Below are 24160 nucleotides of genomic sequence, written 5' to 3'. Positions count from 1 at the left end.
TTTTAAACATATCTCCTGATACCAATTATCTTTTAAATGACAACCTGTCTTTCCCTTTGAAATTAGTTTAACAAATACTAATATGAAATCCCACAGTAGAACACTGCTTTAAATATGATTTAGCTGCTGAAACATCTGATTACGTTCTGAGCTGTTTATGTAATAATTTTTTGAAGCATGGCCCCTTGGCCAAGTGGAAATACATAAATAAGTCCTCTTAAAATTGTATAGACTATAGGGGGTAAAAATCAACAATATTATTCCATAATATTCTATATTATACCTAGTCCAAGATCAGAGGGGAGATACAGCATCAGGTATATAATTATGCCATTGTAAATGACATATTAATAACATTTTTCCCATCCCCCCCATATACATCATATATGTAGAAGACCAAGTAAAGCAATTGAGGAAAATTGATTGGGCAGCCATTAATGTGGCCAACTATTGTAATTCTGGTTCTGTATTCTGAGATATACAAGAAACCTATGGAAAAGTAAAATCGTAAAAATCAATTTCAGGGGCATCTGGGTGGCTCAGTGGGTTAAAGCCTCTGCTTTCAGCTCAGGTCATGACTCAGGATCCTGGGATCAAGCCCCACATCAGGCTCTCTGCTCATCAGGGAGCCTGCTTCTCCCTCTCTCTCTGCCTGCCTCTCTGCCTACTTGTGATCTCTCTCTGTGTCAAATAAATAAATAAAATCTTTTAAAAAATCAATTTCACAGAAATCAAATAAACATAAAGGAAGCCAATGCTTTACCAGGAATACTTATTAGTTATTTCCCCTTACTTTTCTTTTTGTGTTATGTTAACCATTAAAAACTCCACCTGTTTTGCTCATTAGAATCTTTGAACAAATAACTCTAAGTATCAAAAACCTACCAAAGCTTCACTGTATTATATTAGTTAAATTTGATCTAGAAATCTTATAAACGATAATTGCAGATGCATACTTTGTGACGATGTTAACTGTAGCTTCCAAAAATGGGAAATAATGTGTTAAAAATAAATCCCTCTATTAACATGGAGAAGGCAACTTTTTTTCCCCAGCACCTTTTTAATGTCCTTATTAAGCATCCTATACCAAGGGTAACAATCTTAAGAGAAATAATCTCTGACAGTCAATTATATGTATAAAAAGGTTAGTGGAAGCATCCAAAAAAATCCTTTTGTACTTGGCATTTCATTTCATTTAGAGGAACTCAGTAAATAGCCCCAGTACTGTGCCTACTATAAAGTAAATGTATAATAAAGGATAACTGTCATAAAATTAATCCTAAGATACTGAGACATCTCTCCCTGTGACCCAGTTAATAATCTTCTCCCATTTTGACAATAATTAGGAGTATTGGACATTATGGTGTTTAACTTTTCCCTCTTTTTCTTAGCTAACTTTCTGTCCTGACTAGATTATACTTAGTGTTTCCTATTTCCCCATATTCAAATAAAATTTAAGGTTCATATATAGCTTTGAAACTCACAAAAGAAGCTATGCATTGATTCCATCATTTTCTTCATCATTTGACAACAATAGCCACATTCCTCTTATCACAAATATGTCTGTTGTGACACACTAACAATAAAGCCTGAACCCGGAGCTGGGATTCTTGTAAGCAGTCCAACTGAAACAATGTGTGTTGTTTTCCATTCTCCTAGATGGGGACGACTGTGAGGACAGGACCATCTTTTTTATCTTTCTGTATCTACTGCCTAAACAGTGTGCACGACGTGACGGGCACTCAGTCAGTGCTGCTTTAACTGAAATGATAACTCATCAGAATGAGATGTGCCAACATAAAGTAGATAGTCTTTGCAGTTGCAAAGCTCCAATAACAGCAAGAAACAGTACCCAGTAAAGTTCTAAGAGAAGTTGCATACATTCTTAGGCCAAGTTCACCTGGATGAACTGCTGAAATCTAAAATTCAATGTCCTTAAGTTCTTTCTCCTCCTTCTCCCCCATCACTTCCTCTTTTTGACCTTCAAGCCAATCTTAGATTATTTTTCCTCCCTTGTTCTTTTGGGCAAGTTTCCAAGTCCTACAGCACGTGTCCATAATATTTTACACCGTCTTCCTCTTCTACTGATTCCTCTAGTCAATCTGCTTCTTGGAATAACTTTATAGCTACAACTAGATCCCTGCTTTAATTCCTTTCTGTATCATTGTGTATCATTCTACCATACTAATTGCTGCCCACTAATCTTCCATTTTAGCACAGACTTGTATGATTTCTCCATTCAAGAACCCAAATTCCCTCCACCTACTAAATAATGTATGTACCAACTCTACAGAGGCACTGAACCCCTCAGTAATACAATGTGTCAAGCTATGATCCGGTCCTCCCCTTCAACTCACCAAATAATTCATCTGAACTGGATTCCTCCAAATATAACCAATGCTGGGCTTTTGCTCGAACTATACCTACCACTTAAAGAATTTTTTTTTCTTACTAGTTTCTCCAATATCTACTTGTGAAAATCCTAACCATTCTTGATGGTTCCTCAGGAATTTGGTTTCTTTTACCAATTTCCTGACATGCCCTCAGTGGATTCAGATTCTCTGAATCTTTTATATCACTCAGTCCCTCTTACAACATTTAAAATGTTGTTTCACGGTAATATTACTTTCATACTTCTATACTTTTACCATTTCCTATACCAGACTACAGGGTCTTCAAAACTACAAGGAGAGGATTCTGCCTAGCATGTAAAATAATAGGTATTAAATAAATAGTTATTAAATCGGGTTATAAAAAGATGACATCTTTCCCAGTAGTTTGAAAATCTTTTAAGAATAAGAGTCTATAAATATTAGTATCATTATTTTGGGTCATGCTTCCTTTCTGCTTTAAAACAAATATATGGTCTCAAAAAAATTAAATACAAAAAAGAACAGAAGAGAAAAATTCAAAATAATACAAATCTATTTATAATAATAGAATACAAATACAATAATAACACAAAACTAACTACAGGTGCCTGGGTGGTTCAGTTAGTTAGGCATTTGACTCTTGATTTTGGCTCAGGTCATGATCTCATGGGTCATGGGATATAGCCGCACACTGGGCTCCATGCTCAGCAGGAAATCCACTTGGGTGTCTCTCTCTTCCCTCTGTCCTACCCCCATTCATGAGAGTACACGCAAGCACTCTCCCTCCCTCTCTAATAAATGGATAAATCTTTTTTAAAAAACACTATTAACTATTTGTACATTTATTTCCAGACTTTTTATTTGTGACTAACATCACATCATAAACATTTTCTAATTTTCATGAGACCATGAACTTCAGTGGCTATATAGCATAACCATGGTGACAGACATTAGGAGGTATTTACATGTTCATCTACTGTTGGACATTTACACTGTTTCCAATCTTTTACTATTTTATAACTAAAATAATATGTACTTTTACATGAAGTACTTGACATCCTTGATAATTTCGTCAGGACAGAATTCCAGAAATGAAAAGACTAGATCAAAAAGCATGAATATGTTTAATGCTTCTGATACATGTTGTGAAACTCCTTTAGCGATAGGCTATCCCAGAATCTTCTCCTATAAGCCTGTGTAATGCCATCTTCACAGCAACTTGCTTTTATTGAATGATAGCAAGCTGACCAATTTGTTTAGTCAAATATGTCATCTCCCTTAATTTCTATTCTTCTCATTATTACATAGAATTCTTAAATGTGATGGTTGGCACTATCTTCATGACATTTGTTCCTAACCTAAACAAGTACCCTAGAATGAATTATAAAAACTGCATTTTTCAAAAACTGAAACTGTTTTAGCCCTTCTCCATTCTTTGCTGGGTGCCCAGTTAAATTTAAGGTTTGATATGGAACTATGGAAATAAAATTTTGATCCTATCCCGTACTTTTTTTCAATGACAAAATCATGAAAACCACAACACTTCTAAGGACACGTTGTTTACTTTGACATTTCTCACCCACAAAAGCTGAGTGTGTTTTACTTTCTATCAATTAAGATCAGGCCTAATAGACAAACTTACACAAATGTCAACAGTATAATTGTAATTATTATTACAATTATAATTATAACATTAAAAACATTATCCTTTAAAAAAATCTCTCAAAATATAAGTAGAAAATACCTAACATAGTTATAATTTTTTTTTTTTAATTTGACAGACAGAGATCACAAGTAGGTAGAGTGGCAGGCAGAGAGAGAGAAGTAAGCAGGCTCCCTGCTGAGCAGAGAGCCCGATGTGGGGCTCGATCCCAGAACCCTGGAATCATGACCTGAGCCGAAGGCAGAGGCTTTAACCCACTGAGTCACCCAGGAGCCCCCATATTTATAATTTTTAACACTTCAGAAATATGAATGGCACCTTTATAAGCCTCACTGAAGCACATAAAACTTAGAGCTATTAGCTATTTTAAGCTAATGAAATCCACAATTCATAAAGTTTAATAAAAACTCTTATTAAATTTTAATTTATTGGTTTTCTGAAAGACTGCAAAGAATATTTGTTAAATTTGCTTGACCAGAATTAGGACTTGACTTTAATATGTACGATAAAATACTGCTGGAACAATGATCAAAATCACTTTTTGAACCAGCAATTCTACGTCAAGAAATGCATGCTATAAATAGTTCTCAAAAAAGAAAACAAAAATACACAAAGATATACAGGAAAAAGTACTAGAAACAATTTAAATACCAATTATTAAGGGAGGAGTTAAATAAATTATAGTATCAGTACAACCAAATATTCTTTATTCAAAACAGCAAGAGCAACATTTGGAAATACACACAGTTTACCAGGTGCCAGGCACTAAGTGCTTTACATAGATCAACTACTTAATCCTCCCATCAACTGTATGAGGTAGATAATTATCATCCCTATTTTATAGATAAGGAAATGGAGGCACAAAAACATTAAACACCTTGCCCAATGTCACACAAACTAATGTAGTCTGGCTCTAGAATCCTTGTTTCTAACTACTACACTGGTCTTAATGCAGACCTATATGTACTGACAAGGAAAGCTGTCGAAGGTACATTGTTAAGATGGGGAAGAAAACAAGTCACAGAACAATTTGTAAGATCTATTTTATTTAACCAGACAGGTGGAAAGTATATGTTTATACACATTGGAAAATTTCCCCTATTTCTAGAGAGTGGAACTGGGCATTAAAGTGACTAAGAAGGAAGAATTTTTATTTTTACTTTATATTCTTCTATACGTAGTTCAAAAATATTACTTTATATATTAGTTTCATAAATTTTTTTGAAAAAAAAAAAAAACAGTTAATAAAAAGAGAATCATTTCACCCCTCGAGTCCCCAAGTGACTTGGTGCAAAACTCTTTCCCATCCCCTGCCTATCTGGTGGATCCACACTTGCAGGCATTCCTTCCTTCCAACTAGGCATTTCACCTTTTCTCTGACCTCCTCAGTATCAGGCAATTATACACTGAGCATCTTCTATGTAGCCTATGTACCAAGTATTCTCCTAAATGCTGGGATACAGATGATGAAAATGACATAATCCCTTATTCTTATTCTTAGGAAGTCAAAGTTTTAATAATGCATGTGGCCTGCACTAAATACAATTCTTTTCTCACCTTGTCTTCTCCAGAGTTAAAATAAGGGATTCATTAATAGGAACAATAAACATTTTCAATCTCTCTCCTAAAATCCTGCCTGGTATATCCAAATGCCTACTCAGTGCCACCCGGATATTTCAGAAGCATCTCATACTCACAGGTCCAAAACTGAATCCCTGATTTTTTCCTCTAAATCCACCCCTCCGATAGCTTTCCCCATCTTAGTAAATGGGAATTCCATTCTTTCAGTTCTGTGAGCCGAAAACCTTGCAGGCATGTAAAGCAGAATCATGTCAGTTCTAACTTCAAAATAGATTCAGAATCTAATGACCATTTCTCACCACCTCTACCACTAACACTTTGTGCAAGCCACAATTATTTTCAACTGGATTGCTGCAAAAATGTTCATACTGGCCTCCTGCTTTTGCCTTTGCCCTCCTAGACTACATTTTCCACAAAGCAGCCAGAGCGATCCCTATCTTGTCATTCCTTTGCTCAATATCCCTCAACCACCTCCTATCTAGTCAGAAGAAAAAGCAAGTTCTTGGAGCACCTGAGTGGCTCAATCAGTTAAGGGTCTGACTCTTGATTCTGGCTCAGGTCATGATCTTGGGGTTGTGAGAACAAGCCCCGTATTGGACTCCACACTGGGGCATGGAGCCTACTTGAGATTCTCTCTCTCCCTCTGCCCCTGAATCCCTCCTTCCATGATCGTGCTTAAAAAAAAAAAAAACAGTCAAGTTCCTAAAGTGGCCTATTAAGACCACAGAGGATTTTCCAACCTGCCTCCCTACCTCCAAGCTCTTCCCATTCTGCTCCAGCCATAGTAACCTTGCTATTTCTTATATGTCACCCACACTCTTGGCTCCAAGTCGAATTGTTCTCCCTTGCTGAGATGCTATTCCCTCACATACCCACAATGCTTCCCCCTCACTTTCTTCAGGTCACTGGCCAAACATCCCTTTCTTAATGAAGTGACCACTCTAGATAAAACAGGAACTCCCACCTCACCCCTTCAGCATCCCCTTTCCCCTTCTTTTATTTAACTTTCACCACAGAACTTATCTCCATCTGACACGTATTTGCTTATTGTTGGTTTTGCGTCTCGATGCTAAGCTCTACGTGGGCAAAGTCTCCATCAGTTTTGTTCACTGCCATGTTAGAACTGAGCCTGTATCCCAGTAAGCACCAATATATTTCTGACTAAATGAATTAAAAGTGGAAGGAAAATGAGTCTGAGAGATTTACCTGAATCTTGAATAGTCCTGTAACCATAAGGAAGCTAAAGTCACACATCATAAATATTCAAGCATTCATAAGAGAAAACAACTGTTCAACACTGATTTTTAGGAACAGCTATTTACACATATAAAAGCAATGTGTGTATGATATATGCACGACTTCTAATTCACATTAGTAACAAACACCACTATGTAAAACATAGCACACCGCCCATGATAAAGTTCACCTGATTGCTCACGGTAAAGCCAAAAAAGTTGCCTATATTCTTCTCTCCCTGACTTAGAATCTATCACAGATCCCAGAGCCTACCCTCAAAGCATAGCAGCTAGAACTCCAGAACGCCATGCCATCATCAGCTCTTGTCTAGACCATGCACTGACTGATTACTATTCCTTGCCCTTTATACAAAAGTCAGAGCGATCTTTCTTAAAACATAAATCAGATCTCGCCACTGCTTTAGAGATCCACTGGTTTCCCAATGTACTTGAATAAAAGTCAAAGTCCTTTCCCTGCAGTAGAAGACTCCTGCCTATTTCTAGAGTCTTAGAGATCACGACTGCCCTCACCTACTACACTCCAACCAAATGGTCTCCTTTCTTGTTCATGTTTTTGCCTTTTTGCTTTTGGTTTCTTACACTGATGCCTGTACCTAGAATGTGCTTCCCAATTTCATCCAAATGGTTATTTCTTCTGTCATTCAAAACTCCTCTTAAATGTTGCCTTTTTGGAGCAGGCTTCCTTGACTACCTCATCTAAAGTAGTTCCCCAGGTGTTCATTTTTTTAAAGCTTACTTTGTTAGAGACCAGTGCACTCCCTATTATTCATCAGTATTATCAAGCTTTTGGTTTTCTGTTTGAAAACTCATCACAAGAATGTAAGATTCAGGGGCGCCTGGGTGGCTCAGTGGGTTAAGCCGCTGCCTTCGGCTCAGGTCATGATCTTGGGGTCCTGGGATCGAGTCCCACATCGGGCTCTCTGCTCAGCAGGGAGCCTGCTTCCCTCTCTCTCTCTCTCTACCTGCCTCTCCATCTACTTGTGATTTCTCTCTGTCAAATAAATAAATAAATAAATAAATAAATAAAGAATGTAAGATTCAAAGGGGCAAGCTCTCTTGCTGTCTTGTTCACCAAAGAGAGAGTCTAGTACATAATACATGCTCAATAAATTTGCTGAATATTAAATGAATGTACAGTTACTACTTGCACTGTCATATAATATCTTTGTGTTATAAAATCTTAAAATCGAGCAGCAGACACCTGAAATCAATAGTCAAAAAGAGATCCTCCCCCAAGTTTAAATAATCCAAGAGAAATTCAAAATCATGTAGCCATTCAAAGCCAGCTGAGGCCAACAATAAAGGAAAAGAAGCTTGGTAAAGATAATCTAAATCTAGACACATGGCTTTCAAAAAGATTATAAAGATTTTCTCAATATTAAAGTAAAATCAGTTGAAATATCAGCTTTAAGGGGTATCAGAGAAAGTGAGAAGATGGCAGAAGAGAAACTGAAGTGTGTTCTGGAGAAGGAAGAGAATGAGCAGGAAGAAGCTGCCAACAGCAGAGGCAAACTAGAATCGAAAATTTGCCACAGATAATCTCCAACATGAATAATCCACACTGGGTAATAGAATATTGACTATAATTACATTCATCCTACTGACCTTGTTCTAAATTATTATGGATTATTACTACGCAAGTTATTTTGTTCCACACCAGAGGTGGCTGTATTTCGCTATCAGATGACATGACCTCTAATTCAATAATGTCTGTAATGCACTGGTATCCTCAGATAAAAGCTGTCTATAATGTCTGAACAAAGGTGAATTAGTTATCCAATTCACACACGCAATTAACTCTCTTAATACCTGAGAGACCATGGAGCCCCTTCTGAATTTCCTATTAAATACTACATATGGAGGTCTTCCCTCCATCTGTAGTTATCTTGTGCTGTACTTCATAATAAACAATATTAATAGTTTATTGCCCCCGTCAAAAATCTTGCATTAGTTATCATAAAGACCTCATTCCACGAAGCAATGACTCATTTTCCTGGGAAAAATGCATTAAATTCAAATGTCATGCCTATTAGTAAAACACAACAGTTCTTTATTCTCAGTAATGTAAAAATAAAAATAACACCTTCGTGAAACATGAGAAATAACTGAAATTTTTTCACTATTTTAAAAATACCTCTTAAGGCCAAAGCCTATATTCATTATGTGGATTTATATTTATATGCTGTATTCAGTCATTCTAAATAAAAGACTATTTATTTAAATTCAGGTATTAAGGGGCAAAACCAAATCAAAACAGTACTTTTTTGCCACCTGTTCCCTCTGCCATGAGCTGAAATTTCATCAATAGTTTGACGGCAGAGCACCAGGCCTCTGCTTTGTACCCATATGTGATGCCAATGGCTGTATTCGTAAAAACCCAGATCAGAATAACTAGGTAATGTCAAATGTTAAGCAAATACCCATGCATTCTAAAAAAGGAGGTAATTAATTAATTCTTCAGGGGATGCTTTTTATTTTCGTTATCTAACATTAATGTATCCTTTTAGCAGAGAACAGAGAACAAAATAAAATCCCTAAAATAAAACCTAGCTCTTTAGCACACATTCACCTTAACGTGCTCATCACAGTAGCTCAATTCTAGGAGAAAGTAAGTCGTTATGTGTATCTAAGAATGTTACTGTAGTTCAAATAAAACCTCCTGTTCACCTGGGGTTGTCATTTTCCCTGACAACTCAAAGAGAATGGAGGACAGAGGACGGTTTCTTACATGGGTTTCGTATGTTTTATCTGCCCATGCAATGACAGAAGTAAAAAAAGGACATTACAGACACTGAAAAACTAAGGAGATGACACTCTTCGCTCTGTAAACAATTTTAAACCACAAACTAACCTTCTGCGTGCTGCAGCACAAGAAACACGGACTCCTCAGAAATGATGTACTTGTGCAGACACACCATGTTGGGCACGCAGCGGGGGATGATGGTCTTTCTGTTCCTGCTGTATTCACTGCTTTTCCTTAGACCCTGACAGAGAACAAAAAGGTCAGTTGTACCCTCAGTTGCCTTTGGAGCCTGCTGTGCTCTGTGTTTATCAACCAAACTAATCTATCCGAGTTACTCTGGGCTTCAGAGAAACCACTCATCTGCTGCTCTATGCCCCTCAGTCCCTGGAGGCTCTGCTGATGGCATCTGGCGTGAATCCAGAGAACGGAAGATGCCACAAAGCTGCCATTAAAATCAATTACGTGGGTCAGTGTTTTTATTAGAGATGCTCTCAAACTAAGTCATCAGGATGACACACAGTTATTTCTCTATGACCTTTTCTTAAGTTTTATTTTACATATATTATCTATCTCTACCTTTAAAGCAGTAGACACTGTGAGATGATTCAAATTTCTGAGACACAAAGGTATTCCTAGATTAAACAGGCGATTTGAAAATTTAATGTCAAAAAAGTATAAAGACTACTTTAAGTTTCTCCAAAGGAACAAGATGTGGGTAGCGTCTGGTGTCAAAGCCTGGTTTAAAGATCCGGGGAAATGCCAGTGATAAAGGAGACGTGCAAAGAAATTCATTTCAGTATATGTCAATGTGACTTATTGCCATGCGGTTAGTAAAAGAAAAAGTATCTGAAAAAGAAATATAAAACTCATCTGAATGATTATTTCTAGATGCTGTGGGAATTGTTCAATTAGGATATTTTAGAATAGGTCCTGTCACAATCCATTTCAATTTTGAAATTACAAATCCAGGGTTTTTTCTCTCCTTGTTCATTTAGTTAGAAATTGTTATACAAAGAAATAAAATTCAATTTAGTTTAAAAAAAGAGAGAGAGAGAGAGAGGACCAGGGATATAGATAACTTTCCCAAATACCTGAAACAGAGACTTACAGGCAAAATTACAGCTCTTTGGGATATAATCATAATCAAAGGTACAGTTGTGCGCAATCTTCACAAATAATACAAAATGTATTAGAGATGTGTTTAAAGTACACACTATATATTTAAACAGCAGGGGAAGAGTCTTCAACTTATTCAAACTATTACCTCCATACTCTATGACCTACAACTCTTTTTAAATGTATGCTGTATTTATCAACTCTGATAAAGAACAGAAAGTAAAATAAATATAGATCACCACAAATATAACACCCAAATATAATATAACACCCAAACACCCAGGAAAAAATATTAAACTTTTTTTCTTTCAAAAGCATAATTTAAAGATAAATGCCTAAATTCATTAAACATACAAATTCTACTTACTTTTAAAATGAATGTCTGTTCTGTCCTTGTGTCCATTACAAGTAAAACCTACACAAAAGATATGAGTAATAATTTATTCACAGTACAATGAAACATTGACTTGTACACTTTTGAAACTATACTTTAAGGGTTTGGGGATAAATGCTGGAACTGACTCCACCAAAATTAATTTTTGAATAGGTGTTTTGTGTTTCGTTTTTTAAGCCACCAAATCACAGGATTAACAGTCTTATCTAAGGTTTTATTATAGTTTCCTTTTCTAAAAATTCCCTATTTTAGAAACATTTCTATGTTTTCCTAGATTTATTTTAAAATATATTGCTTAAGGGGCACCTGGGTGGTTCAGTCGGTTAAGCATCTGCCTTTGGCTCAGGTCATGATCTCAGGGTCCTAGGATCAAGCCCCATGTTGGCTCCCTGCTCAGTACAGAGTCTGCATCTCCCTCTCCCTCTGCCTCTGCCTCTCCCTACCCCTGCGTGTGTGCATGTTCTCTCTCTCTCTCAAATAAATAAATTCTTAAAAAAAAAAAAATGAAATACATTGCTTAAGTGGAAAAATTATTTTACACAAAGAATTTTTCCTCATGGAACATATATGGTTAAGAAGAAGTAAAAAAAAATTTACAGACATTGCTAAAGTCTCAATTTTCTTCTTAAAATCCCTTATGTAGCAACGTGGTATAATGTGATCTCAATAACTCAAGCTCCAACTTAAGACCCCCTTTTGGTACTGCTTATTCATCCAAGACTCATCTGAGCTCCTCTTTTTCCATCAGCAAATCCTGTCAGCTCCATGTTCAAAATGTATCCAAAATGTGAACTCACTTTCACAGCTACTACCCTGATTCGAAGATTTACCTGGATTGTAACACTGGCCTCCCAACAGATTTCTCTGCTTCCTTATTTTCTGCTCTATGGTCTATTCTCTAAATAGCAGCCAGTGTTTTCTTTTAAAAACGTAAGTTACATCACACCACTCCTCTCATTCAGAAAAAAAAAAACCCAAGTCCAAAAAATTACCTCAAGACCATGCATGATCTCACACACTGCCCCCTCAGACTACCTCTTCCCCGAACCCATCTTGATGGATAGAAGGAATGACTAGAGATAATTATTCTACCATGTTATTATTTTACTATTTTGGAGACACAATAGCAGTTGGCAAACTTTTTCTATAGAGATCCAGACAGTAAAGATTTTTGGCTTTGCTGGCCCACGTGGTCTCTGCTGGAGCTCTTCATCTCTGCCACAGCAGCACAAAAGTAGCCACTGTCTGCAATGGGCCATGTCCAGAGTATTTACATCAAAAACACCTACAAACATTGTAAAGAGGGCTTTCGGGTTCCCCTCCAGATTGCTGAGAGTCAAGGATGAAAAAAAGATGTCAAGCTTGGGAAAATAAAAGAATGGTGAGAAGATGGGGGACCAGCCTGAGGAGAAGACGGTAAATACCATGTTGGATATGATGAATTTGAAGCGATGGTGACCACCTCATCTTTGAACTTCCTTAATAAGTGTTTGACCTACACTATGTAAGTCTTCATTTAAATTCAGCTGAATATTCCCACAGTTGCCTTCTGAACCCACCCCTTCCTCTTGTCAAAGCCCTGTCCCCACTAGAAATAAAACCAAACCCTGTTTCTCCTCCTACAGTACTGAGTAACACCATCAACCATGTAACACCTCCACCACCAAAAAGCTCCCTCAGTCACTATGAATTTCCCCTGTCTCCTACCTTCATAACCAGTGACCAAGTCTACTAGCTAAGTATTTCTATCTATCTTGTTCTGTTTACTCACCATGTTCTATACTTTAGCCATCAATGTTAATTCTCTCAACTACCTGATACCATATTTCTGCCCTTTCTACTCTAAAAGTGAAGACATTAAAACTTCATCTGCAGAAGCTATAATGGAAGATAGTAACAGCATCTATCATTTGTGAGAATTTCAGTGAAGTCACCTTTATAAAAGTGTTTGCGATAGCCACTGTTACTATTATTGCTATGGCTGTTACTGCTGCTCCTCCTGACATGTTCCCCTCCACCCACCCCACCCCACCCTCAACCTCTGCCCCTTATCAAACATGTACTCATCCTTCCATATTCAGCACAAGAAACACTGATTCTCTCCGTTCTTTGTTCTCCCACTGTATACAGTACCAACCCCTTCCATTTGATTTTTTGTTCACGTGCCTATTTCCCAACCAAGTTTCAAGTTTTTCATGGGCATACTGTAGGCAGAATAATGGTCGCCAAGGATGTTCATACCTTAATCTCCAGAACCTATGAATATGTTATGTTCCTGGCAAAAAAGGACTTTGCAGATGTAATTAAGGTACAGACCTTAAAACAGATTATGTTGGATTATCTGAGTAGGCTCAATCAAATCCCATCAACCCTGAAAAGCAGAGTACTACCTCTGGCCAGAAGTGGAAACACAGAAATGATACGGCAGAAGGGGAAATCAGAGAGATTTGAAGTATGAGAGGGATACACAGTTGCTGGCGCTAAGATATAGACACCCACATGTCAGCACTGGGGATGGGCTTCTGGGACCTCATAGGCATGAGAAGTAGCAGACAGCTTCTAGAAGCAAAGAACCAGTTCTTGGCTGATAACCAGTAAGGAAGGGTTAGTCCTACAACTACAAAGAATTCAACCAATCCAATGGAGTGGATTTTTCCCCAGTAAGGAACACAGCCCTGCCGGCACCTTGATTATAGTCCAAGGTGACCCATGTCAGTCCTCTGGTCCAGAGAACTTTGACATAGAGAAAGACAAATACATGACTTCACTCAGATGTGTAATTTAAGAAACAAAACTGATGAACATGGGGGAAGGGAAGGAAAAGTAAAATAATACAAAAACGGAAAGGGAGGCTAACCATAAGAGACTCTTAACTATATGGAACAAACTGAGGGTTGCCAGAGGGGAAGGGTGTGAGCGGAGGAGGTAACAGGGTGATGAACATGACGTAATGAGCATTGGGTGTTATATGCAACTGATCAATCACTGAATTCTACCCCTGAAACTAATAATGCGCTATATGTTAACTAACTTGAATTTTTAAGAAAATCTAAAAAAAAAAAAAGAACTTCAACATAATACATTTAGTTGTTTTAAGATGCTACATTTGTGGTCATTTGTTATGACAGGAATAGAAAACTAATACAGGGCAGAAACTATATTTTTTCCAACACACAACACATCCCTCTCCCATGGTAAATATTCAATAAACACATGTGAACAAATCTAGATGTAAATGTTTAGAAGACACATGTCAATACGTGAATAGAGCTTAGAAATAAGTCGGAACTAAGCACTTATATTGGGGCATCCTCCATCACGATAACATCTAAAAACATGAAACCATACCTCTGATGTTGTGCAAATTACTTTATATCTGGCACGATGCTGGGTTTCAAAGAACTAAATCATATAATGAGATAGGTATATATTTTTTACCTTTTGTGACTGGCTTTTTTTTAAATTAAAATATAGCTTACACAAGATTATATTAGTTTCAGGCACACAACATAGTGATTCAACAATCATAAACACTACGAAATGCTTACTACAATACGTGTAGTTACCATATGTCACCATAAAAAGTTATTACAATATTATTGACTATACTCTCTATGCTGTCCTTTCTATTCCTATAATTTATTTTATTACAGGAAGTCTGTATGTCTTAGTTCCCTTCAGCTATTTCGCCTATATCCCTCTCCACCCCAATCAGACCTCCTCTCTGGCAACCACAAGTTTGTATCTCTGTAATTAGGAGTCCGTTATTTTTTTGTTTGTTCATTTGTTTTGTTTTTTAGATTCCACATACAAGTGAAATCAAATGGTATTTGTCTTTCTCTATCTGATTTATTTCAATTAGCATAATAGATCATCCATGTTGTCATGAGTGGCAAGATTTCGTTCTTTTTGTGGCTGAGTAATAGTCCATTGTTTATATGCAGCACATTTTCTTTATCCATTCATCTATAGATAGACACTAAGTTTGCCTCCCTATCTTTTTTTTTTTTTTAAGATTTTATTTATTTATTTGACAGAGATCACAAGTAGGCAGAGAGGCAGGCAGAGAGAGAGAGAGAGGAGTTAGCAGGCTCCCTGCAGAGCAGAGAGCCTGATGTGGAGCTCGATCCCAGGACCCTGGGATGATGACCTGAGCTGAAGGCAGAGGCTTTAACCCACTGAGCCACCCAGGTGCCCCCCTATCTTGGTTATCATAAATAATGTTGCAATAAACATACAGGGTACATGTTAATCTCTCAGTGTTTCCATTTTCTTCAGGTAAATACCCAGCAATGGAATTACTAGATTGTATAGTATTTCTATTTTTAATTTTTTGAGGAACCTCCATGCTGTTTTCCACAGTAGATGTACCAATTTACATTTCCACAACAGCTCATCAGTGTTCCTTTTTCTCCACATGCTCACCAACACTTTGTACTTCTTATCTTTTGGGTATTAGCCATTCTAACTGGAATGAGGGGATACTTCTTGTCATTTTGATTTCCATTTTCATGATGAGAAGTGCCACTGAGCATGTTTTCTTATGTCTGTTGGCCCCCTGTACACCTTGGGGAATATGTCTATTCGGGTCCTCTCCCATTTCTTAATCAGATTTTTTTTTCAGTGTTCAGTTGTATGAGTTCCTTATGTATTAGGATATTAACCCCTTAATCAGATATATCATTTATAAATATCTTCTTCTATTCAGTAGGCTGCCTTTTCATTTTATTCATGGTCCTCTTCTCGTGCTTGAGCTTTTTTAGTTTTATGTTGTCCCATTTTCGTTTATTTTTACTTTTGTTTCCATTGCCTGAGGAGACGATCCAAAAAAATATTGCTAAGGCTGATGTCCAATAATTTGCTACCTACATTTTCTTTTATGAGTTTTATGGTTTCAGGTCTTAGATTTAGGTCTTTAATCCATTTTGAGTTTATTTTCATGTATGGTATAAGAAAGTGGTCCAGTTTCTTTCTTTTGCATGTGGCTGTCCAGTTTTCCCAACACCATTTATTAATAGACTTTCTTTTCCCTATTGCATATTCTTGCTTCCTTTGTCATGGATTTATGGACCATATAAGCATGAGTTTATTTCTGGGCTCTCTATTGTGTCCTATTGATCTGTTGTTCTAATGATTGTCTATTTTTGTGCCAGAACTTTACCATTTTGATTATAAGAGCTTGGAAGTATAGTTTGAAATCTAAGATTGTTATACCTCTAGTTTTATTCTTCTTTCTCAAGATTTCTTTGATTATTTAGGGTCTTCTGGGATTCCATACATACTTTATAATTATTTGCTCTAGTTCTGTGAGATATACGTATTTTCATAAGGACTGAATTGAAACTATAGATTTCTTTGGGTAGTAGGAACAATTTAATAATACTAATTCTTGTAATCCATGGGCACAGTGTATCTATCTTTCCATTTATTTGTGTCATCTTCAAACTCTTTCATCAATGTCTTAAAGTTTTCAGAGTAGAGGTCTTTCAGTTCTTTGGTTAAATTTACCCATAGGTATTTTACTCATTTTGATGCAACTGTAAATGAGATTGTTTTCTCAATCTCTCTTTCTGTCGGTTGTTTATTAGTGTATAAAAACACAACAGACTTCTCTATACTGATTTTGTATCCTGCAACTTTACTAAATTCATTTATTAGTTCTAATAGTTTCTTGGTGGAGTCACTAGCATTTCCTATATGCAATATCATGTTATCTGCAAATAATGATTTTTACTTCTTCTTTACCAATTTTGATGCCTTTTATTTCTTTTTCTTGTCTGATTACTGTGGCCATCTAGTAGTAGGTTGAATTAAAATGGTAAGAGTAGACATAGTTGTCTTTTTTGTGCCCTTAGAGGTAAAGCTCTCAGCTTTTCACCACTGTGTATGAGGGCAGCTTTGGGTTCTTGTCATACACAACCTTTATCATGTTGAGGTACTTTCCCTCTATACCCAGTATGTTGAGAAATTTTTTTGTTTTGTTTTGTTTTATCATGAATGGATGCTGAATTTTGTCAAATAATTTTTGAGAAGTTGGTATATTTTTATTCACCAATTTTATAGATGAGGAAACAAACATGAAACGGTTAACTTGTCCCCTTTAAATCCTTTAAAACTTTAAACCCCAGCAGTCTGGCGCCAGGGTTCTTCCTCTGTAACTGTTAAGCTTGAATTTGTTTGAATTTGAATTTATGTTTGAATTTGAAAATTAGACATAGCTGTAATATCAAGGGTACATAAGACAACAAATAAAAGTGGAGGGAGAAAAGTACAAAGAAAACCAGAAAATATAAAATGGTTCAGGTGTCAGGGAAAGAGAAGACTTAAGATGACAGTTATCATCTGTCCTAAACCACGAAGAGAAGCCACGAAGGAGGACTGAGAATCCACTACTGCTGAAGGCAGTTAGGAAACTGTCTGTAACTTCCAGTACTGTATTATGCTGTGAACTAGTGCAATCAAAGCTAGCCTGCTCTGCATTAATAATGGGTGATAAGAAAATGGAGATAACATATAAATCTTTCAACAGAAAAGTATGCCAAAAGAAGGTAAAACATTAAAATGAAAGAGTTAATAGGATAAGCAGGTTCCAACTATTTTCAGATAGAATAGATCAATTCTCCCCATAACTTCCCTTTGAGCTATATTCATCACCAATGTTGAACCTCCAAAGCAAGGAAACACATTCAAAGAATGTGAACCTTGAGATTTAAATTAACATATCATCTGTGCAAAAAGAGGCACTTCAGCCCTCTCTCTGAAAAAGAGGGTTCAACGAACCTCAATTGAGCCTGCGAAGAAAAGTAGTGCTCCTTAAATCTTCTTTGTTTTTTATATCAAGTTGTGACTTTTAAACCACTCACCAGAATGCCAGTCCTACTTAAATAAGATACATCTATACGAAATAGAAAACACTTCACCAGGTAAAAGGTATGGAAGATGTACAAAGGAAAGAATTTCTTCTTCCTAACAGAAACCTCTTAGCTGGCTTACCAGAATACACCTACATAAATTAGGAGTGATATCTCTTTGTTGATCTTACTTCGCCATGAAGCATGAAGTGGATCAGATAAAAAGGCCAAATTGAGATCGATAAACATGGCTTGGAAGTACTGCTCTATTTACATTTACTTTCTTCTCCTACCAAGTTTGTTTGCAACTAGACAACGTTCACATTGAGGCAATAAACACAAGAACATATGTGATTTTTTTTTTAAATGTGCCCTTTGACTGTCAATTTCTCCCAAACAGGTGTTGGCTAAATGATTATAAATTGGCCTCTGGATACACCTCTTCAACTGAGCCGTACAGGGCTGGTGATAATATAATTAGACCTAAAAACATCAGGCTGGTGAATGCTTTCCATCTGTTTGGCAATAATGTTTAGTTAACAATAGTCTTTAAAAGAAGCACCTTCAACTTCAGTTCTTAAAGTTATTTATAGAGCCATTCTTAACACACCAGCACTCCTGCTAACAAGAGCTTTAGCCACTTGGAAATTATTAGCCATACGGCTGTATACAAAGAGAAACGACTGCATTTAACATCTGTAGCTTTCCAAATTTACACGCTTCAACCTCATTTAAAGTCATTTCTTAATGAACAGTGCTATGGCACTGCATTAATATTATAGTTGCATGCACAAAGATCATAAGAAGCCAAACATTTTTTAATGCCAACAGTAGGCTAGTCTGTAATGAAGCTGTCAGCATAAAGGACAAAATAATAGCTTCTTTAACCCTCAAACAGAATTTGTTCATTTGTGGACTCGAACACATCAATTTAAAAACTGCTCATGGGTTTGCTCACCTTTATAAAGACAAAAATCTAATTTGGTACTAATTTGATACAATTGTCTTTCCAATAAAAGGCTCCTAAAACCATCTTTTACTTCATGATAAAACAAGTACTATAACTAAAACTGTCATGAAATAATTACCTTAGATAGCATACCTTATTGAGAGAACACAATTAATGTATTTCTCCCTTTCATTTTTCACACTCAGTTATCAGCACTCTATTAGCATATGGTCCAACAGAAAAGATTATTCCATCTTTGCCCATAGTAATATATAGAATGACTGCCTCTAACTGGAGGGAAAAAAGCAGACAACTTATCCCTTAAGAATTAGCCTCATCTGTTCTTCACTTCTACCAGCACAATGAGACTTGTCCACTCTTCTTTCTAAAGGTGGCAGGAAAAACGCCAACTGATGGTAGTCTGGGGTTTTTTCTGATGATAGAATAAGGAAGCCTGATACTTAACGAGGTACCACTTTAGGAAAGATAGGAGGGGTGGGAAAGTATATCAAAGACATCAAATGATGATTTCTTTTAAACATATGAAGGATAAATTTGGAGAAAAGGGAGAGATGCTACTATAAAGACACTATACTGTCCTTGTGGTAATGAAGAGCGAAGACTTCCCTCTGGTGAGGATTAAGTGTCACTCTTGAAACTTTTTACATTTTCTTTTTTTAACAGACAGAGAGAGAGTGCACAAGCAGGCAGAGAGAGAGAGAGAAGGCCGGCTCCCCGCCAAGCAAGGAGCTCGATGTAGGACTCGATCCCAGGACCCTGATCCTGGGATCAAGACCTGAGCCAAAGGCAGCCGCTTAACCAACTGAGTCACCCAGGCGTCTGTACATCTTTAAACGCTGACATCCAAAATATGAAAGTCTCTAAAAATAACTTTAGCTCCGATTCCTTTAAAAAGAAAGACTGCATGAGTAATTTGAGGGAACATCTATCTCTAATTTGATGCCAAGTACTTCACAGGATTCCGGAACAATAAAGGTTTAAAAAAAAAAAAAAAGAAGAAGAAGTCTACAGAGGTCATCACATTGGATAAACCAAGCCTTTTCCTTAATGATACCACAGTACTATTCATGTTTGCTAGATATAATCTGAATGGACTTCAGTTATGCAAGCCATACTATTGGGAATTCAGACATAAATAAATGTAACAGCAAAGAATGGGAAAAACATAATAAAGAAGCCAGAGAAAATACAGAAGCCCAATTCTGCAAATTAGACAGCTTTTCTCGACAGAGTTTCAGATAGATAAGATTATACTCACTGTATTCTGTTAAAAAAAAGAACTTAACCATTAAGTTATTAACTAAACTCATCTTGGCAGCATTACCGGAACTAATAACGTTACTCTTCTGCAAAAATGGTTTTAAGCAACAAACCCAGAGCACTGAATCTTTGCTTCTCCCCCACTCTCACCAATAGCATGTGATGATAATCAAGTTATTTATATTTACTGCTAAAAACCCATCTCATTTCGTAATATTCCACTTACTTAATTCCACACCTTTTTCTCATGAGAGAGCTCATAAAATTCCAACTACTGAAAACAAGAAATAGTCCTAGGTGACCTTTAATACCAACAACCCCCCACACTGGGCCCTAACTTTCTCTTTCCTTGATACCAGAAGGCAAGCAACATTCCTTGTACCACTGTCCAGCAACTCCAAAAGCACAAGATGTTGAACCTACAGCTTTTGTCCATCAGAAGTTACGGTGACAAGAGCATCAACATGAAGAGACCACATAGAAGTGTAAGGGCCTATTGAGCCAGAGCAGCTCCATCCGGTTAAACAGTGATTTTGTTGTTTATGCAGCAAAACTTAAACTGACCCTGCACCCCCCTCCGCAGGGAACTTACTTAAAAACAAGTCCTAGAAACCAGTCCCAGGTAACAAAGCCCAAATACAAGGGTGGGTCAAGCTGGGTGGACGTATCCAATCAGTGGGGGTGCATAGTCTCCCTTGCTACCAAGGAGTAAGGGCCCCGCCCTTTGGGTGCCAATTCTGACCAAGGTGATAGGCTAGTTCAAATATCTACTAGGGTAAATTGTAATTCAATTAGCCACCCATGTGTGACCTAGCACGATTGTGCAGCTTTCTCTGTGTGTTACAATCTCATTGGCCACCTGTGTGTGGCCAGGCTCAACCACATGGCCTTTACTCTATGAAAATTAATCTGTGAGGCTGGGAGGGGTTGCCTCTTTGTAAGAGACGGCCCTGGCCAGTCAGTTTGATTCTCGATGCTTGGTGAGAAATAAAGCTTTGCTTGACCTTCACTTTGTATCAGTCTCGTTCCTTTGACCATGGACCCAACAGAAGGACTTCTCTCGTGCTATGCCATTAAACCCAATCTACTCTTGATGGTTATATGCTCACAGAAGTATTTCACTGATGAGAATCCCAACATGAAGAGTAAAATTTGACATGGATACTTACAACTTTGGTCTACAGAGTGTTTTTATTTTACTACTCTAAAGGATCTATGTTTAACAAAGCATAAAAGGTACCCCTAAGATTTAAGGAAAACAAATCCTTACGGGTCTTACCTGTGATTTAATTGTGCTAGAACTTTCAACATGGCACATTATCATGAAGTAAGTGAACAAACAAATCCAAAGAAGATTTTGCTTTGTGGACTGATGGCAAAGTTAAAAAAAAATCACCAACCAATCAGAACACACTGAAATATTTTTTTGAGGCAGACTGCGTTCTTGAGGCTTCTGTATAACCTAGAAATCTCTTCAACGGTGGGAAAAACCAAATCTGCTAGGATTGTATAGAGATAGTACTGAAGATTCACATTTCTCACTGTTAAAATCCAAAATACCATAATTCAAAGTATACTTAAGTGTTTATAGGATCACATTTAACTCCTAAAAACACCTATTTCAGTTTATCTAGTATCTGTCTTAACTACAGGCAAATTGGGGCAGGAAAAGGGAGAAAAGAACCACATTAGGAAATGCAAGCGACACAACTAAGCTGGTAAATAACTAATTTCTCTATAAGAAAACAACTAATTTTAGATTTCTTTAAATGCCCAGACATTTGCAAAGGTTTTAGTATGCTAATTTTTTAATTAAAAGATATTTCAGCAGTGAAAGCTCTTTCATATGCACTACTGATTCTTCATCAAACGCTAACTTTCCAACTTAACACCAGTATAGCCGGTGGCAGCCTGAAGGTTTACCATCTGCTGCTACCCAAAGTCACTGTGGCCACCTTCAGAACATATGCATCAAAGCCTGAAGATAAGAGACGGCCTAATACTGCCTAAGTCAGCATAAGGGGGATGACGAACCCAGAGGCAGGCAACAGGCACGCTACCAGAAAATACAGAACATCATGAACCATCAGTCACCTCTTAGAATACGTACCCAAGGTCACAGGGGACTCTAGTGGGTGAACAAAAAGACAAGGGAAATACTTCTCTTAATAGGACTGACTTAAGAAAATTAAGTAAATGTGACTTTTTCCCTTAAAAGGAGGGGGTGGTGGTGGGTTAGTCATATTTAAAGTCACCCATAATTCTATTCAAAATAAGCATACAATGAATAAAATGAAATATAAGAACTAAGGTGTTTTAATCAGTTTACAAATAATAATAAAGGTTTTTTTTAAGCAGTCATAAAATAAGGGACTTTGTTCTGAAAAGTTTGCTTTCTAGGTACCATCATATACATACTCCAAATTTACTCAGGGAAAATGTACTTTTTGAGATGTGGTTTAATAATATCTACAAAATAGCAATTAAAAACCCTGATTTCTGGCTACCCAAAAAGGGCGTTTATTTTGATTCTACTGATGAGGGAGCAGAAGGCTGGCTGAAGACAAAGCTGACACCCTGCAACCGCCCCCCCCCCCACACACACACACTCCAGGGTGGGACCTGTGTGACATTCATCCCACCTGTCTTCCATGTTCATGCCTTGCTAGAGAGGGAAAAACAACCTTAACTTGACTAGGGCAAGGCCTCCAGCATCTTGTAGGTCCTCTTTAGCATATGAAAGTTCTCTAGAAACCTCCCATTTTCCTTACCTCCGCCAACCCCGATGTAAGGATGTAAGTTATCAGCCACCCCTCACAGCCCCCCGTGCAGCAGCTCTTTCTGCCCACGGGCCCTGTCCCCCTGCTTGAATAAACCACCATTCTGCACCACAGACGGCTCAAGTATTCTTTCTCAGTCGTCAGCTCCGGACCTCACCCCACCGAACCTCCCTAATATTCCAAAACCCCATCAATCACTGTTTGCCACAATATTCCACACACAAACAAAATACTGTAGCATCTTTTAGAATATGAAAAACAGGGGCGCCTGGGTGGCTCAGTGGGTTAAAGCCTCTGCCTTCGGCTCAGGTCATGATCCCAGGGTCGTGGGATCGAGCCCCACGTCGGGCTCTCTGCTCAGCAAGGAGCCTGCTTCCTCGCCTCTCTGCCTACCTGTGATCTCTGTCTGTCAAATAAATAAATAAAATCTTTAAAAAAATATATGAAAAACAGATAATCTCAAGAATCTGGCTATATTCAATCATGATAGTGGATAACCAGCATATATTCATCTTGAAACAAATGGACCAATAGAAGTTTTCCTGTACATTGTCTTTGCTTTCTGGAGTTTGTGAGGATTTTTTTCCACATTTTAAATTCAGTCAGAAAAATCGATACAGAAAATATTTTTTAGAAAATAATACCAAAAGCATCTTTTAATTCTTGGCTTTAAAATGGCAACAGATGCATCTGGTTTATAGTAATTCTAATCGTAATCCAGATTTTTAAAAATTCTTCAAAGCTTCTGTCGGGAATTAGTTATAAATTAATTTAAAACTAGGACATTATTAAGTATTTATGTACCACAAGAACTGTCATAATGAGGCCCATTTGTCCTGCCCTCTATTTAAACTGAATATGGCCCTCATATGTTGGGTGCAACTATCTGTGGTCTCCATAACCTAATACAACACTGTATTGTGGAATGCCCACCCCCACCGTGAACTCATCTTAGACCTTTGTATACTTAGTAACTTCAATAATAATCATGGTGATTTTTTAAAGAATCATAGCTTGCCATTGTGATAGCTAAAAATAAATGCTACCAGAATAACTTTGTCTTGGAAGGTATGTTATGAATATATTATGAATCATAATATTAGAAAAAGAAAATAAGCACATTTTGGTGGTGCTAAAACAGATTTGCAAATATAAGTTAATTTATTCAAAATGC

General features: G+C 37.1%; 1 protein-coding gene across 9 annotated transcripts in view; it reads right to left on the bottom strand.

Moving 5' to 3' along the window:
• Positions 1-24160, bottom strand: part of RPS6KC1 (ribosomal protein S6 kinase C1) — a 191290-nt gene that overhangs the window by 32064 nt on the left and 135066 nt on the right. For all 9 annotated transcript variants that reach the window (XM_082702502.1, XM_082702504.1, XM_082702497.1 and 6 more), the window contains 2 exons: positions 11099-11146; positions 9724-9856 (listed from right to left, as the gene is read on the bottom strand). In XM_082702502.1, the coding sequence (XP_082558628.1) occupies positions 9724-9856; positions 11099-11146 (181 nt within the window). The remainder of the gene's footprint in view (positions 1-9723; positions 9857-11098; positions 11147-24160) is intronic.

Source organism: Mustela nivalis (assembly GCF_964662115.1).
Source record: "Mustela nivalis genome assembly, chromosome: 16".
Classification (NCBI taxonomy): domain Eukaryota; kingdom Metazoa; phylum Chordata; class Mammalia; order Carnivora; family Mustelidae; genus Mustela; species Mustela nivalis.
The sequence above is the reverse complement of the archived record's forward strand: the minus strand, read 5'-3'. Positions and strand labels throughout refer to the sequence as shown.